The 19139-nt window shown below is 35.7% G+C and overlaps 1 protein-coding gene across 5 annotated transcripts in view; it reads left to right on the forward strand.

Moving 5' to 3' along the window:
* Window positions 1-19139, forward strand: part of MAGI2 (membrane associated guanylate kinase, WW and PDZ domain containing 2) — a 1505066-nt gene that overhangs the window by 955323 nt on the left and 530604 nt on the right. For all 5 annotated transcript variants that reach the window (XM_060414641.1, XM_060414642.1, XM_060414643.1 and 2 more), the window contains exon 4: window positions 1339-1554. In XM_060414641.1, the coding sequence (XP_060270624.1) occupies window positions 1339-1554 (216 nt within the window). The remainder of the gene's footprint in view (window positions 1-1338; window positions 1555-19139) is intronic.

Raw genomic sequence — 19139 nt, forward strand, 5'->3', positions numbered from 1 at the left:
CAATTTTAATTTAACTAGAGTATGTTTTAGTTGTTTGCAGTTCACAATACAGGTGATTTTAACAAGTATTGCCATTCCCAATATATAGATGAAGAGAGTGAGCCTTACTGAGTTCCTTGAATTATAGTTACATAGCAACTACACATCTAGACCCCATCACTTCTACTTAAGAGTTGTTTCTTTCACACCGCACTGTCTTCCCAGTTACCTTCAGTGGCCTCTGCAGGTAGTGAGATGGGTTTTCCTCTCTGTGTCTCCTTGTTTGAGTGCTTAATCCTATTTGCTGTTTTAATGCTTGTCTGCTTACTGTCAAATGTGTCTAGACCCTTGAGCACCTGGAAGACAAGGACTGCATTTTAGTCATCATTTTCTCTCAGAGGCATACTGAAGTGCTTGGGTTCATAGTCAATGCTAAATAAAGACTCCAATGAATGAGTGAGCAAAGATGTGCATAAACTATTCAATTAATTGAAAACACTATAATGGGTTTGAAGTTGATGCTGAAAGTATAACACTGATCTTTTTAAAAAACACCATTATATTTTTTTGCCAATCAAAAAATTAAACTATTTTTTAGAAAGTGATTTGCCTTGAATACATATGGATATTCACGTAGTAAGCTCCTATGCCATGCCTACTATTTGCCAGCCTCTTGTTACAGAGATGCACAGGAATTAGTCTCCTCTTTAACAAGTTTCACAGGCTGATGAGAGAAACAAATGATTCTGTAGCTGAGATCGTGGAACTGTGGGAAAAAGAGCTGTGGTAATCTGAAGAACGATTAAAGCAGCAGGCCCACTGTCAGCAGTCATGGGAACGACTAAAATGGCAGGGAGATACAGCTCTGGGCAGGATGCTGTGCACATCAAAGACAGCAGCCAAAGCCCTTTGAAAGCTGGAGAAAAGCACAGTGTGTTTGTGCCTTTGCAGAATGTTGTGAGATTTGCGTTAAAAAAGAAAGTTACCTATACTCTTATTCAGATATAATTATTCTTTAAACAATTATAATAAGAACTTATTAAAATTTTTTATTAATATGAAATTGCTGTGTGCCATATCAATAAGTAAGACTATATTTTATTTGGCACTAAGGTGAAATAAAGATAGATCTATATCTTTCCTTACGCATTAAAGCCCAATACAAAAGAAGAAACAAATTCATGTATTAAAAATGTAAAAGACTATAAAATGATATATTTGTATGTATATAAAATATATATATATATAATATGTATACAAACTAGGACCCACATTTGTTAATAAAATTTCCATTCTTTACAAATTATGCACATCAGTAGGAGAAATGCTTAACTTCATAATGCTTTGTATTGTTTGCAGACAATTACTACGGTACCCCAAAGCCTCCAGCAGAACCAGCACCATTATTATTAAATGTAACAGACCAGATACTTCCTGGAGCCACTCCAAGTGCTGAAGGAAAACGAAAGAGGAATAAATCAGTGAGCAACATGGAGAAAGCAAGCATAGAGCCTCCTGAGGAGGAAGAGGAAGAGAGGCCTGTGGTCAATGGAAATGGAGTAGTAGTAACACCAGGTTAGTCATTTTCATTTGTCATGGGTTCAGCAGTTCTTCTGGAAATAGATGAATATATATTATATCTGTGTTCAAAGATATACAGTTTGTTATACATATTTTTTCACATTTATTTTCATATGTATATGTATACATGTATGTGTGTTTGTGTATATATATATATATATATATGTGTGTGTGTATATATATATACAATGTTTATAGTTATATTCCAGGAGAGGATTATGATATCAAATGGGAAGGATATGATTCTTGTGTCTGAATTTATTAGTTTAAATTTTGGTGTATCTCGCAGTTTATTCAACTTCCTCTATTTCTGGTTTTACTCATCCAATTTTAGTGGCAATATAGTGAGTAGTTTGGGGCTTCCCTGATAGCTCAGTTGGTAAAGAATCTGCCTGCAGTGCAGGAGACCTGGGTTCAATTGCTGGGTTAGGAAGATCCCCTGGAGAAGGGAAACGCTACCCACTCCAGTATTCTGGCGTGGAGAATTCCATGGACTGGGTCCCAAAGAGTTGGACATGACTGAGAGACTTTCACTTTCAGTGAGTGATTTAAGTCTTAGAAGGTGTTATAAGTCATGAATACAACTGTGTCACATTGTGAAATTTTTTTTGTTAATTAGTGTTAGATATTAATTAGATATAGTTATCCTTATAAACCTTACTATACTTTCAGCTCTGTGAATAGAGGTTGTGTCATGTGATTTAGTTAACAACGTCAGTGAATACAGTCCACAGAATAACTGTAATTACAAAATGCCCGTGTATTTATCCTTCCACCCTTATCACACAATCTGGCAATTTGGAGGAAACATCTTCACAATTGATATCATGAAGGCAATTACCTTGAACAAGGGAAAGATATTATCCCTTTAATTTATCATCTGTCATATCCCAACATAAAAAATATTAGACAGATATAAAGTGTGTTTGCACAAGGTATGCATTTGCAATTTTCTTATGCTTATTGCTAATATAGTACAAAAATGTATTTATAATATGGATTTTTCATCTTATTCATAATAACCAAAACTAAACTATAACATTCTCTTTGCCTGTAATCTTGGAAAAAGTTTCTAAAAGTTTTGTTTTACTTATTTATTTGTTAATAATGGCATATCATTATTTTAATGGGCATTGAAAATATAAGAGCTGTGTTAAAACCATTGAAAACAATGTTAATACATGTATCTTGCAAACATTATTCTTAAGATATTTTCTACAACTACTTTGATGTCTATACTTTTACTTCATCACTGTACTACTTCGATAGCAACATATTATTTGAATTTTCATGCCCAATTATTTTTTATCAAAGAAAAGTTTCATAAGCCTATTTTTACCTTCATTTTCCGTAATACCTGTATAAATGTTCTTCATTAAATATAAGGAGACCAAACATTCAATATGTGTCAATCAAGGTATAAAACCTTAGAAAATGGTTTCATTTTGGTTAATATATGAGGATAGCTTCCTCTATTAATATATTGGTTAAAAATTATTCTCTGACCCCAGCAATCATTGATTTCTGGGTAAATGCTAAGAATCACTTTAGGTACATAATGTAGTTTATTTACTGTAAAGTGATCTGATAATTTTCAAGCACTTAGATACCATCTCTTTTTGATTTTTGATTCTGAAATGTTTCTGTCAAAATATTTACTTTTCATCATGTAATGGATTTAAATTAAGTTGATAAGACATAGTTTCCTTAGTTGAACTTTGATGTGAAAAGCAAAACAGTTCAGCTAAGTGGAAGAAAATAATCACAAAAGAAGCAGGAGTTGGATGTTAAAGAGCAGTTATAGGATTTCTTACTGATTAAAACTTTATAGCTAAAAATGTAAAATATATGGCCTTGATAAGGCACAAATCATTGATTTCTGTTCCATTTATACTCTATTTAGGGCAAATCAAATGCAACATTCTTGACATACAAATTCTCAGACTAGAAATTTATTTTAACTTGAGGGTATAGTGAATCTGGAAAGCTCCATCCCCTTTTATTCATACCTTAGACATGAGAAATATTTTGTTTTGCTTTCTATGACTAGGATGTTTTTAAGGCTCCAGGTAAAATGGACTGATTTGAACTCTTCTTAACCAACACTAGCCTTGTAACTGTCTCTGGACTTCTGAGCCTGAAAATAATAGAGAACAACTATGCAGGCCAGCTTCAGGATATCTGGGTAGTCAACAGATGCCACAAACAGTGCCTCTGTGAACCTGGTGTAGCAGTTGTCTTATACTACTTTTTCTTTCTTATTATGAGACTTGAAAGATAGGAGAAAACAGCCCCAAACCAGAAAGCTGTTTCATCATCCTGTATTAGAAATCCTTTGACAAGTCCCATTTTTGAAGGGTCTCTGTTTTTCTTTATGTTTATCCAAGAGAGTTTTTAAGATAGAAAGTTTCAACAGGGATTTTAAGATGAAACTTCTTTGCCCCCCTCTTGTGTACATTTACCATTTGAATCTCATCACCATTTGAACCTCACCAACTCTTCACCATTTCACCGTCATCACATTTTTTCTAGCCCAGGGTCTTTGTTCTGCCTTTGTCTTCTCCCCATATACATTCACTGGATTCAGGACATTTCAAATAATATTGAGAACATTGTTGCTAACACGGCCCTGTAGGAGCCTATAATAATAATTAATATTAGACCTCAGTATAGAGCATAAATAATATAATTAATGAGATACATTTGGAAAAGGAGAAAGTTTACTGAGGTAACTTTATTCCATTACAAGTAAAATTGATAACAATGGTAATAAATAATATTAAATAATTAACTTCTTTTGGATCTTATCCTGTGCTAGGATCTCCTTAACCTCATTATGTGTATCAGTTCATTTAATTCTCTTATAGTCTTATTAGTTAGATGCCATTTTACAGATGAGGACTGAGGTACGCTACAGTTAAATAACTTGCCTTGTAACTGGAATTCATATATAGGAAATCTGGATCCAGAACCAGTACTCTTAGCTGCTGTACTATCCTGAGTCTTATATTAATTTTACCAAATAGAAGAATAAATACATTTCTTAACAATCTGTAAATACATGCCTACTACTAAGTCCAAGCTCACTCTGCTTGCTGCAGGACAGATCAAAGAATCTGAGAGACAAGGTGTTGAGGCAAGGAAAAGAACTTTATTCGGAAACCCAGATGACTGAGAAGATAGCAGGCTAGCACCTCAAAATAACCATCTTACTGGGATCTGAACACCAGGCTCTTTTATAGACCAGAGAAGGGGGAGGTGAGGAAGCAAAGCAAAAAGGCCATTAATTGTTCCGTTGGTCTATATTTCTGTTTATGTAGCAGTACCATACTGTCTTGATGACTGTAGCTTTGTAGTATAATCTGAAGTCAGGAAGGTTGATTCTTCCAGCTCCATTCTTCTTTCTCAAGGCTGCTTTGGATATTCAGGGTCTTTTGTGTCCATATGAGTTGTGAAATTTTTTGTTCTAGTTCTGTGAAAAATGCCATTGGTGATTTGATAGGGATCGCATTGAATCTGTAGGTTGCATTTGGTGGTACAGTCATTTTCAGAATATTGATTCTTCAGGAACATGGAATATCTCTCCGTCTGTTTATGTCACCTTTGATTTCTTTCATTAATGTCTTATAATTTTCTGTGTACAGTTCTTTTGTCTCCTTAGGTAAATTTATTCCTAGATATTTTATTCTTTTAGTTGCCATGGTGAATGGGATTGATTCCTTAATTGCTCTTTCTGATTTTTCATTGTTAGTATATAGAAATGCAAGTGATTTCTGTGTATTGATTTTGTATCCTGCAACTTTGCTAAATTCACTGATTAGCTCTTATTAATTTTCTGATACTATCTTTAGGGTTTTCTATGTGCAGTATCATGTCATCCACAAACATTGAGTGCTTTACTTCTTCTTTTCCAATCTGGATTTTTTTTTTAATTTATTTTTCTTCTCAGATTGCTGTAGCTAGGACTTCCACTACTATGGTGAATAATAGTGGTGAGAATGGACACCATTGTCTTGTTCCTGATCTTAGTGAGGAATGCTTTCAGTTTTTCACCATTGAGAATGATGTTTGCTGTAGGCTTATCATATATGGCCTTTATAATGTTAAGGTAGTTTCCTTCTGTGCCCATTTTTTGAAGAGTTTTAATCATAAATGGGTGCTGAATTTTGTCAAATGCTTTTTCTGTATCTATTGAGATTATCATAGGGTTTTTATTTTTCTGTTTGTTAATATGGTATATCACATTGACTGATTTGCATATACTGAAGAATCCTTGCATTCCTGGAATAAACCCAACTTGATCATGGTGTATGAGCTTTTTGATGTGTTGCTGAATTCTATTTGCTAAAATTTTGTTGAAGATTTTTTTATCTATGTTCATCAGTGATATTGGCCTATAGTTTTCTTTTTTTATGTGTGTGTGTGTGTGTGTGTGTGTGTAATAAAGTTTTATTAAAGTATAAAGGAGATAGAGAAAGCTTCTGACATAGGCATCAGAAGGGGGTAGAAAGAGTACCCACTTGTTAGTGTTAGCAATGAAGTTATATACTCTCCAGTAAATCCAAAGAATGTCTGGATGTTGTAAAGACCTCACCAGACCTACTCCCATAATTTACATTTTAAGATAACAGAATTAGCCAGAAAGTTTAATCCAGAGACTGTCCTCAGACAGAATACATTGTTGTTATATAATCCTTGTAAAGAGCAGGTCTACTCCCATAATTTACAGAATTAGCCAAAAGGTTTAATCCAGAGACTGTCCTCAGGCAGAATACATTGTTGTTCTATAATCCTAAGGAATGTAGAGAAGGAAAAAGTTTGTCCTTTCTCCCTCCTTGAGAATTCCAGACCCCTCTCTCCTTGGGGACCCCTAGCCTTCTTATCAACCTGCCTAGAAAATGACTCTCTCATTCCCCCTTTTCTTTTAGGAGAACTTTGTTGCCTAGGGAAAAGGGGCATCATTCTCGTTCCATAACTGCTTCCGAGCTGAGAAGGGGCGTTGTCCCTAAATTGGCGAGGCAACATATTCACCTAATCCTATTGAGGATATCTGATCCAGGGGCCCCAAATAGTAGTTGGAGGAAGGTGCAGCAGTAGCAGGAGTTTGAGCAACCTTTTGTAACTTAAAAACTTTCATGCGGCTAGAAACAAATTTAGTTACACAGTTACAGATGTAAGGCAACATAGTCATTAAAACAAGTTAAAATCAAAATTAAAAGACACATTAAGTCCATAGTTAAAGTGCAACGTATTGCACCAGTCCATTTTAGGGTTGGTAGATGTCATCAGATGAAGAAAAGGCATCACATGTGATTGTTTTTGAAGGTATTCACAGACTTGGAGAAAGTCCTTTCCTTGAAGTGGAGATGTCCACCACTGGAAGCCTTCCATTCATGAAGAAAATCTTTGTAACCTCCTTAGCCTGTTCACTGTGACAGAGAAAAGCCTCAATCCATCCAATAAAAGTATCTACCCAAACTTGTAAGCAAGAATATCCATTAGCTTTTGGCATATGAGTAAAATCAGTTTCCCAGTCCTCTCCAGGATACTTCCCACTTCGTTGTAATCCAGATGGGGAGAGATTTTGCTTCCAAAACCTGTTCAGCAGTCGCCACGGCATAACCTGCTTTACGCTTTCCATCCTGAACAAAAGAACTGCCATCTGTAAATATTTCCATGTCAGGATTGTCTAATGGGGTATCCATTAGATCTTCCCAAGCTGCATAGTTTTAAAGTTAGGAATAGAGAACAATCGTGATCAAGTGTTTCATTTTCCTTCTCAGGAAGGAAAGTTTGTGTGTTTTCTTTGTCTGGTTTTGGTGTCATGATGGTGGCCTTATAGAATGAGTTTGGAAGTGTTCCTTCCTCTATACTCTTTTGAAAGAATTTTAGAAGGATAGGCATTAGCTCTTCTAAAAGTTTGATGAAATTCTCCTGTGAAGCCATCTGGTCCTGGGGATTTGTTTTTTGGGAGATTTTTTATCACAGCTTCAATTTCAGTGCTTGTAACTGAGTTGTTCATAATTTCTATTTCTTCCTGGGTTGGTCTTAGAAGATTAAACTTTTCTATGAATCTGTCTGTTTCTTCCAGGTTATCCATTTTATTGCCATATAGTTTTTCATAATAGTCTCTATAATCCTCTGTATTTCTGCATTGTCTGTTGTAACCGCTCCTTTTTCATTTCTAATTTTGTTGATTTGATTCATCTCTCTTTTGTTCTTGATGAGTCGGGCTAAAGGTCTGTTGATTTTGTTTATCTTCTCAAAGAACCAACTTTTAGTTTTATTAATCTTTACTATTGTTTCTTTCATTTTCTTTCTGCCCAGATCTTTATGATTTCTTCCTTTTACTAACTTTGGGGTTTTTTTTCTTATTATTTTTCCAGTAGTTTTAGGTATAAAGTTAGGCTGTCTATTCAATGTTTTTATTGTTTCTTTAGGTAGGATCGTATTGCTATAAACTTCCCTCTTAGAACTGCTTTTGCTGCATCCCATAGGTTTTGAGTTGTCGTGTTTTCATTGTCATTTGTTTCTTTGATTTCCCTTTTGATTTCTTCAGTAACCTGTTGGTTATGAGAAATGTGTTGTTTAATCTCCATGTGTTTGTGTTTCTTACAGTTTTTTTCCTGTAATTGATATCTAGCCTCATAGCATTGTGGTCAGAGAAGATGCTCGATGCAATTTCAGTTTTCTTAAGTTTACTGAGGTTTGATTTGTGACCCAAATCAGGTCACAAATCTCCAGGTCTATCCTGGAGAATGTTCCATGTGCCCTTGAGATGAAGATGTATTCTTCTGCTTTTGGATGGAATGTCCAGAAGACATCAGTGAGATCCATCTCTTAATATGTCATTTAAGACTTGTATTTTCTTATTAATTTTTTGTTTTGATGGTCTGTCCATTGTTGTGAGTGGGGTGTTAAAGTCTCCTACTATTATTGTGTTACTGTCAATTTCTCCTTTTATGTCTGTTAATGTTTGTCTTATGTATTGAGGTGCTCCTATGTTGGGTGCATAGATATTTATAGTTGTTATGGGAAATATTGCAAACATCTCCCAGAATGACAAGCCTCAGGCAGGGGATGTGTTAATTTCTTCCTTCCCGCCATCCACAGGTGGACGGGGTTGAACAAAGACACTTTAGTCTAAACAGTCAGGCAGAGGAGCAGTATTCTCTTGAGACAGATCATTCTGTATGATTATAATAACAAAAGCAATGAAAAGCAAGTCAAACAATTCCAACATGGAGTCAGAATTGGCTTCTTCTCTGCAATATGACCATTTTACTTGAACATCTTTAAAGAAGGAATTATAAGTTTTTACCTACTAAGTGATTCTTTTTTTTTTTTTTTTCATTTCTGTAAATCATGTAAAAGGCAACTCATTTCCTTCTCTGGATATAAAATATTTATATGTATGTCTGACTCTTTGCAAGTCCCATGAACTGTAGCCTTCCGGGCTCCTCTATCTATGGGATTATCCCAGCAAGCATACTGGAGTGGTTTACCATTTCCTCCTCCAGGGGATCCAGAGGAGCCTGGCAGGCTACAGTTCACGGGGTGGCAAAGATTTAGACATGACTTAGTGACTAAACAACAGCAACAGCAATTAAGTACCAAACCTACTAGTCTTTAACCCCTTATATACTTCACCAAAGTGAACTGTTTTCACTGTGGACATAAAGGTTTTAGAGTCCTCAGTTTATACCTATTACTCATTGTCTTGATCTTTACTCCTTTGAAATGTAGTTTGTAGAATTATATTTCTTTTGCTCTCATACCATATGTATATAAAGTCAATGACCACTTTTAAATAGATAATCAGTCAATTAAGTTTTACTAACATCAATGAATATTCACATATGTGAATATTTATTTTATTCTAGTTTCCCTCTATTTATTCAAAATTGCATTACAGAAATGTTTCTTTTTCTGATATGTCACTTTGGTAATGGAAATCAGTGTAGTTCTACCCTTAGAAATGTAGTTTTATCCTTGTAAGTAATAAACATTACAAAAATAAAATAAATAATGACAACTTTCCTTTAGTGAATGCATACTATGTATAAGCTATATGGGATATATGTTATCTCTAGTCCCATAATCACAGTATATTTGCTTAAGAAGTGAGATGCTGAAATTTACCTTAAAGTACTTTAGTAAGCTGATGATAGCAGAGTTGAACTCTGAACCCAGGGAAACCTGAACTCGTCCTTTTCCACTCCACCATATTTCCCTGCGTTGTTAACTACGCTGAGGACAAAATGACTCCTGACCTCTGTGAGGTAAATCACAGTCCTGTAGTTAAGTGTACTCCATCTACATTGTATTCCATTATATTTGTCATTCAAAAAGTTCACGGAAGTGACATTAGCTCTAATGCTTGCAAGGATGATACATCCTTAAATCATCTAGGAGAATTTGTCTTTAAAATGCTATTTAAAATTCATATGCTCAGAAAACCTTCCCTTGCCATCAACCTCACCTTATGTTCAAACATCTTTATCTTGGTAGAGGTGATATTCAGCCCTGTGGCTTCAAATACATAGATTTATCTGCAGCCTTCATTTCTCCCTTGTGTTCCAGGGCCATAATTCTAACTACTGCCCATGGACTACACACACCTCCCTCCCCAGGTATTGCTTCAGCAACTTAAATACAAAATTCCACTTTAAACTCTTCTCCTAAAAACAAACAAGCAAGCCAACTCACAAAGCATCTTATCAGTTTTCTCTAAATCTGCCTCTCACCCAGATAGTTCAGAGTCTGATACTTTTCTCCCACTTCCTGGATATGCATTATTAGATTAAAAAAATAATAAGATCACTTGGCCTTTAGCTTTTATCTATGCCTTCCTTAGCCTTCCTTAGATCACTGCCTTATCCCCTCATTTGGGGAACACAGTCACCTAACTTGGGCTTCCCAGGTGGCACTAATGGTAAAGAACCCGCCTGCCAGTTCAGGAGATATAAGAGACATGAATTAGATCCCTGGGTTAGGAAGATTCCCTGGAGAAGAAATGGCACCTCACTCCAGTCTCCTCGCCTGGAGAATTTCATAGACAGAGAAGCCTAGTCCATGGTGTCGCGGAGAGTCTGACAACTGAAGGGACTAGCATGCACTCACATGTCACCTAACTGACCTCCTATCCCATAGGCTCCTTTCCTGTCAATTTCCCTGTTGCTCTTCAATCAATTAAAAGGCTTCAAACCAGCATTTGGTTACATATCCTTCTCAAAACTTGGATGAGCTTCTGTTTCTTGTCCTTCAAACTCTTTGGACAGCCTAGATCCTCCCACACTTGACTACAACACCTGTTATCTTTGGTTCCCCCCGCTGCCTTCTCTCATCTGCATCTTATACTCAGAAAACACCTTCACCTATCTGACAAGCCTTTCCTACATCCAAACATACTATTCTTCTATTCACAATTCAATCCAATGTTTATATTCTCTGGTAATCATTTGTTGACTCTTGTAATGAAAAACTGAGACTGTCCATTTCTGAATTATTGAAGTACAGCTTATACTTCTCATTCATTTAGGAGATTCATTTAGTTAACCTGGTCCTTGTAGGTAACTTTTCATAATGTGCATATCTGTGATTCCCTCATAAATTGTAAATGTTACCAGGACAAGGATTATGTCTACTTTTTTGTTTGCCTGTGTTAGTGATTAGTATGTATAATTAATTATTTCAAATTCTTGGTAAATATTTATTTTTCCAGTCAACCAAACCTCTTGAGAATGTCAAAGCTTCACTATAGCAACATGATTAGATTTATTTTATGCTCGTTTTCCACTGTTCAGTGTCTTCAACATGCAGTGTTTCTAAGTTTGAAAGATATGAGGATTCATGATCTTACTTTTCTTCAAAAGTTGTTTGAACAAAAGAAAGTAGTATATTTTAAAAGACACATTCTTAGAGATGAGAATTAGTCAATCTTTGTAACTGTGAAAATGATAGGTGCTTAATAGATCAGTAGATAGAACTTTTTTTTTTTTCAGTGAAACTTTTCTGAAGAAAAACAAGTCCTGTAAACAGTAGGGTTTGGCTTGGGTTAGGCCTAATTGGGTTAGGCTTTCCTGGATTTCTTTTATTTCATGAATTATCTGCTCAACTTTTCCGGAGAGTAATTCACTATTATATTGTAGCTTCCCCTCACCAGTGATTAGTAAGCCTAGTGCAAAGAATTAGAAATGCACATATATTTTAAAGGCAGCTAAGTCTCTCTGTTAATACACACACATTTACAATGCCAGGAGGAACAGGGCCCGTGAGAGCTACCTTCACCAACAAAGGGAATACAGTATGTGTACACAGAGCTGCCTTCTCCAGGCCCCCAAGCCTGCAATTAGTGCAAATGAACTGCGTCTCCCAGAGAGCAAACAGAGTGTCCCTTATGTGATCACTGAGTGTCCTCAGCAATGATCTCAGTTCACCATTAGGGACCCGCATCCAGGTCCTGTGCCGCTTGGCACGCTGACTGTGCATGCACCATCAGTCCTGGTTCTGTGAATGAGGTCCTGTCACTGTCAAAAGAATTATGTCCTCCGTGGTGAATCTCGCTGTTTTCCTGTGAATAATGGTGCACTCTGAAACCACCCCAACGCCTATGCCCTGCTTATTTTTGTGTGGGTTCACAGAGACTGTGATGTGTGTATCCACTCAGATCTTTATCTCTCTCCCTCTTTTTTTTTTTTTTTTTTTGCAAGGGAGGTTTAATTGTATTATTTTGTTCCCAAACATAGTACTGGTTTATCTCCCCACTGGAGGGGCAGATTTCTGGAGCTGTTTTAAAAAGTTAATTTTCAAAATTTAGATATTCCAGTTATTAATAAATCTTTTCTTAAATGATTATTTGAACGTGAAAGCTGCCCTAATTGTAAAATGCTCCAAGTATCCACATATGATTATAAAGTAACAAGATAATCTCTTTAGAGTCTGTAGCTATGAACTAGTAGTAACTGTAACTGTACCACTGTAAACAAACATGAAATCATGATTAATTTCAGGGATGTCATTTTAAATCAAGGCAGACTCACTTTGTGATTAAACTGAAAGGGGAGTACTATTTGAACCTCTTCATGCCCAAAGACTGATTAAGCAATTTTGGAATCTTTACACTCAACCTTTTGTGGAGTTTTTTCCTGCTTCTCTGAGTGTTTATGTGATGCACATGAGAGAGAGATTTGATACATGAAGGAGGAATGCACAGCAGGAACAACCAAGGTCACACTGGGGTTTGTAAAGCACACACAGAAAGCTTACAGACTAGCTGAAACGTTTGTGTCTTCAGGTTCTCCAAGCATTGTTAGAGTCTAAGCTTCTTTCTAGTCATGGTCTTCCATTCTCTCTAGGTTTGATATTCACCCTGTAGTCTATTTTCTTATCTCATATTTCTCCTCATGGATATGTTTATCAGTTCAGTGTGGAATCTTAGCTACTTTATTGTCAGACAAAAGTTGCTCTAGTTATTTCTGACTAAAGGCTGCTCTTTGACTTTGAAGAGGGAAGGTCTCTGGATAAGGTCTCACTGAGCACTCAGGGATAAAGGGATAGCACCTTTATCTTTTATTTTCTAATTGACTTCTTGTTCTCATGAAACAATACCTTGACTCCAATTTGGCCCCAAAGAATGACACCTGAATTATCAAGATCAAGATTGAATAAAATCTTCTGCCTTTTCTTTCAGCCCCTTTGATGTTCCTTAAACTTCAGAAAGTGATGCTTCATGCAGTACTAATTTGCTGATTTTTGTCAGAATGTTGAAAGATCTGAAAATTATTGTACATACAAGTCCTATATTTTAGTTCATATCTTGTTTTGGTCTTTGAATATTTTCAGTACTTGTGTCAACTTCTCTCAGCCCAAAGTTGGTTGAAGATTTGGGGTGCTTGTTTCTATATGATAAATATCTTCAGAATTCATTGCATTATGAAAATCATACAGCACATATAGTTTCAAAGATGTGAAGATTCATTTTATTGCCATTATTCCAGTCTGCTTTTATTAAAATGTTAAAAATTAAAAAGAAGAATATATACTAATTATGGCAGCACTTCTTCTTCCTTGTCAATGAAAAGTAATTCCCTCTACTAATCTTTTTAGTAATTCTTCCCAATTTAGCTTTTTATACACCCAAATTTTTCCTGTCATCTTCCATTCATACACCTTGCATTTTTCTATTTTCATAATTCCTCATATTGTTCTTTTAGTATTCCAAAGAATGTGTAACTAATTTTGGATTATAGATGTAAATGAAAAATAATTTTGAGATATTGAATATGCTTTCTTATTAATTCATATTTCCCTGACTGGCCTCCTAAGTAAATGAGATCCAATTTGGTTACAGATATTACCAGTACAAAGTAATCAGGTTGGGCATTCCTGCTCCCTCAGTTGATATATCATCTCAAAAATCAGCAGCATAGTTACTCATACCCTAACTTTCCCTAATTCTAGTTTATTCTAGGCTTGTCTTTCTTTCATATTCTCAAATATTAAATATTAGTTAAAATATCAGGAAAAAATACACCTTTAAAATTGCCACAGTGTTTAAGGGCCACCCTTCCTCATTCTCATACCATACATAAAAAGAAATTATAGTGCTTTGTTTTTAGAACTTAGAGATATTTTAGGAGAACTAAGGAATCAGAAAAATACCAACTACAAGTCAGTAATCAGTGTGCATAGAAACACCTCAGAAAGAGCAGAAAATATTACCACCTTTGCTTACAGGGTTGCTGGAGCACTGGGAGTAGAAACAGGATAGAAACAGCTTTGCACTGTTTTTCTTCTCTGTACTTTTGGATTTGGTCCCAGTGTATGTTTTACTACATCAAAAAAGTAATTTTTTTTCCTAAATGATGAGTTAATATTCACTAATCATTCAATGTGCAAATATTTTGGCACCCATATTATAATACCTCTTCTCATTTGAGAAGGTTAGGAAAAGCAAAGAAAATTGACAGGAGCGCTGTTTGAGCAGTATGCTGGGACATTGACTTATTTCAATCAGCTGGCTGCATAGACTGCAGGTGGCCACTGCGTGACAGCTTCCTTTCTGAAAGCAGAATGTCCTCCATTTTCACACTGGAAAATAATCTATAGTATGGCCATATGAAAAATCAATTACAATGATATTTTTCTCCTGTTCAAGAGTCAACCCTAAAATATTCATTTATTTACAAGTGCCTATATTTCAAATTCCAAAAACTTCAGCTTCTAGCAGTAGAGCAAGCATGTTATGACAGCCTCCACTCCATCCTACCGTTACAACAATACACTAAGTCTTTATATCAACCTAACAGACATGCTTTTTGATGAGACTGCCAAGTTTGCAGGAAAGTAAGGAAAATCTTCAAGCCCCACCACTTTCACCTCTGTGGTCACTACCATAGTGCTACCAAAGTGAACAAGAGTCTAGAGCTGTCTATTAGATTTGAAAACCAAGCTTACCTTGAGTCTATATTAGGAGAAAGCCTTGGACTAATATAAAAGAGAAGAGCTATGTCTCTGACTATGATTTTAATCAGTACCCTCAAAGGTACGAAAGCCAAGTTCATAGCTCAGTAGCAGTCCCTGGCACCCAGCAAAATCCAATGTAGAACTCTGCAGGAAAACATACAGAACTTGGGAAAAATGTGTGATTTCTGAAGATTATTTTCCCTCCTTTAAATGAGTTAATACCACAGCAAGTTTCGACTGAAGAAGAAAAGCTCAATTTGTGCACACACCTTTTAAAGAAGATACATTAGCTTTATGTGTATCTTTCTTTGTTAAGAAATTGCATTGTTTTTTGAAACACCTGTCTTAAAAATCATATGAAATTGACCATACTTCTTGTTTCTATGAGGAGAAAACATTTAAGTTGCTTGAATGATTGAACTCTACAGTTTATTTAGTGTTCTGTGTAGTATAACTCACATATAAAAAATATATAACATTTACTGAGCACCTACTATGTTCTGGTAGTTTACTGTTCTACACAATATATGTACATGTCTTATCTAATCCTTATGTAATGTAATGTTACTCCACTTAAGGAAATTGAGGCAGGCACAGAGTGAGTTAAATGACTTGCCCAACAGCACACCGAGAAGAACAGATTCAAAACCCAATTGCTAAGACACCAGCCTTAGCAATTATATTCTACTGCTCCTTGTGGAGTGTTTATTGCTATCTGAGAACAGTTAAACAAAAAGAAAAAAATAATCTCAAATTATTCCTATTCTCTTTCCTTATAAGCTACAAATATGTTCCTCAACCATTTTTTCCCATTAAATGTCCTCTAACGATGCTTATTTCCTAAAAATAACATAAAGACAAAAGAAAAAAGTTATTAGATTTATTAAAATTTGTCACAGAGCCATTAAAAATATAAATCATAGAGCTATCTCACAGGGTATAGCAAGTTTTGAAAATTCACACTTTATGACTGAATAGAAAAGAAATAAAATCAACAATTTCCTATCTGGCTTTGAAATATTATGTTCCCTTATTTCAAAGGAAGGCAATTACAGAAAGCTTAACATTAACTATATGCGCAGACCATGTCAAATGAAAATATGGATAAGGTATAAAATAGGCAATCTTCATGAAATGTTTTATCTTGGTTTCTGATTATCCTTTAATAAAACTCAGTAGGGACATTCAAAGCCATGGTATTCTGATTTATTGTTAGCCTTGCATCCTAAAGGCAATGTGTTAGATACTGCTAGAGCAATAACCATGTAAGTAAATGGAATGACTACTATACATATGTAATATCAAAACCTTCAACTGGACCAGAACTATAGAATTTATGTGAACTGTATTGAGTGCAAAAATGCATTCATTTAACTCTTCCCATTAAATGTTTTTTAGTCCCTATACTGTGTACAGATCTTTGAGCTCTTCTGAATATTTTATGGGAAGAAGGAAATTATTTGCTGAATCCAAAGAAATTATATTTAATTCTTCACAGAAATACAATTATACATAAATCTTGTTTTTTATAGGTCATTGTTTTTAAGACTGTATATTATCAACACCTATCCTTATCTCAAAGTTTCGACAGAATTTCTAGGAAATACAACAGTCCTAGTCAAAGGGAAATTTTTTTTGATTATTGTCATTCTCTAAAAATAAATATTCATTCTTTATTGAAATGATTTTTGTTTATATTGTCAGGGCAAAAATAAACCCCTCCTCTGGTTTGCAAGGCATCTAATGGACCTAGAAACTCAAAATGAAATGCTCAAAACTGCCAGTGTTTGATAAAGTCTGTTCACTTGAGCAGCAAGTGTCTTGGGGGAAATTCATTTACATATCCAAAAAATTCATGTTTGGATTTAACAATAAAACCATTCTAAGAAAAGTGTGATGGAGGTTTAAAAGGCCATTTCTATATGACTACTTCCTAATCAAGAAATACTTTCAAACCACTATGAAAGAAAAACATGCATGGGGTTATTTGCCTCTTTCTCCTTAGAATGTAAATAGTCTAAGGTTTCTCAAGTCATAGATTTGACACATATGAGATCTGTGTTAAGGCACATTTGCACACGTATAATTTTAAGCTAAACTTCATGAGAGGGTAAGAATGTTAGCAAGAATGGCTGCTCATACGCCTTGGTAAAATCTGTTCTTTCCCATCCCTAATTACTATAAGTTTATTATGGTGATATATCCAGACAATGAAATATTATTTAGTGCTGAAAGTAAATGAACTATAAAACTATTAAAAGACATCAAGCAGACTTAAATGTGTTTTACTAAATGAAAGAAGCCAATCTGGAACAACTCTATACACTATGAGTGAGTGAGGAAGTGAGTGAGTAAAGTCGCTCAGTCGTGTCCGACTCTTTGCGGCCCCATGGACTGTAGCCTACCGTGCTCCTCTGTCCATGGGATTTTCCAGGCAAGAGTACTGGAGTGGGTTGCCATTTCCTTCTCCAGAGGATCTTCCCGACCCAGGGATCAAACCCGGGTCTCCCACATTGTAGCCAGATGCTTTACCGTCTGAGCCACCAGGGAAGTCCTGTACACTATATAACATTCTGGAAAAGGCTAAACTATGGAGACAGTGAAAGTATCAATGGTTTCCAAGAGTTAGAGGGGCGAGACGGATGAAAGCAGAGCACAGAGGATTTTTAGAGCAGTCAAATCACCCTGTATATTTCAGCGGTGGCTATGTGTCATTATACAGTTGTTCAGACTCATAAAATATACATGGAGAAGGCAATGGCACCCCACTCCAGTATTCTGGCCTGGAAAATCCCATGGATGGAGGAGCCTGGTAGGCTGCAGTCCATGGGGTCACTAAGAGTTGGACACTACTGAGCAACTTCACTTTCACTTTTCACTTTCATGCATTGGAGAAGGAAATGGCAACCCACTCCAGTGTTCTTGCCTGGAGAATCCCAGGGACGGGGAAGCCTGGGGGGCTGCCATCTATGGGGTCGCACAGAGTCAGACAGGACTGATGCGACTTAGCAGCAGCATAAAATATACAACACCAGGAGTGAACCCTATTGTAAACTATAGACTTTGAGTGATAGCGATGTGTCATTGTAGTTTTGTCAGCTGTAAAATGTACCATGTTGTGGAGGATTAGTAATGGGGGAGATAATGCATTTGTGTGGTCAGAGAGTGTTAGAGATTTCTGTTCCTTTCTCTTAATTTTGCTGTGAACTTAAATTGATCTAAAATATAAAGTCTATTTTTTAAAAGTCCATTCTGATCTTAATGGGTACTTTCTCAGTTACTTATATAATACTCAACATATCTGATTTTATTAAATATTAAGCCAAAAGACATATTATCTAAAATATAATGAAGTTAAATTCTACTCTCCTTATTAAGCAGGGAAATAATTGTAATGTAGCATGAAACAATAATTTATAGTCCTAGACATGATAAATATTGGTTCAGTGGATTGTGAGGTAAACCTGCCTAAATACTGTTTAATGAATTGGATTGTGTCCCCCACCCCCACCCCCCGCCCCGCTCCAACATTCATATGTTGAAGTCCAAACCACCAAAATCACAGAAAATGAACTTATTTCCTATTTGGAAATAGGATGCGGCTATCTTAACTAAGTAGTAGTAGTTATTAGTTCTCCTAATAAAATAGTAGATCATTAGAGTGGGCCCCTGACTGAGGATGACTAGTGTCCTTCAAAAAGGGAAATTAGACAAGCATCCAGGTAGCATACCATATGAAGACTGGAGTTAATGTTGCTACAAACCAGGAGATAATCAGAAGCCAGCAGAGAAGCCTGGAACAGACCCTCCTGTAGCACCTTCAGAGGGAGCATAGCCCTGCTGGTGAACACTTGTTCTAAGTTTTCTGTAAAAATAAATTTGTATTAAGTCATACAGTTTTGTTCTATGGTGTTATCATAGGACTAGCAAACTAATACAGACAATTTGAACCACAGTCTCCTTAACTGCCCACTGCCTAGCCTAGTTCTTAGCAGTTAGCAAGGTCTCAACAAATGCTTAATTAATGAATTAATGCAATTTTCCTGGTACACAAGGTAGGAAATATGATGTCAGTTTCTTTCTTTGCTGACTGTTAAATAATGGAGATTCTC

This window comes from Ovis aries, chromosome 4 (genome assembly GCF_016772045.2).
Source record: "Ovis aries strain OAR_USU_Benz2616 breed Rambouillet chromosome 4, ARS-UI_Ramb_v3.0, whole genome shotgun sequence".
Lineage (NCBI taxonomy): Eukaryota > Metazoa > Chordata > Mammalia > Artiodactyla > Bovidae > Ovis > Ovis aries.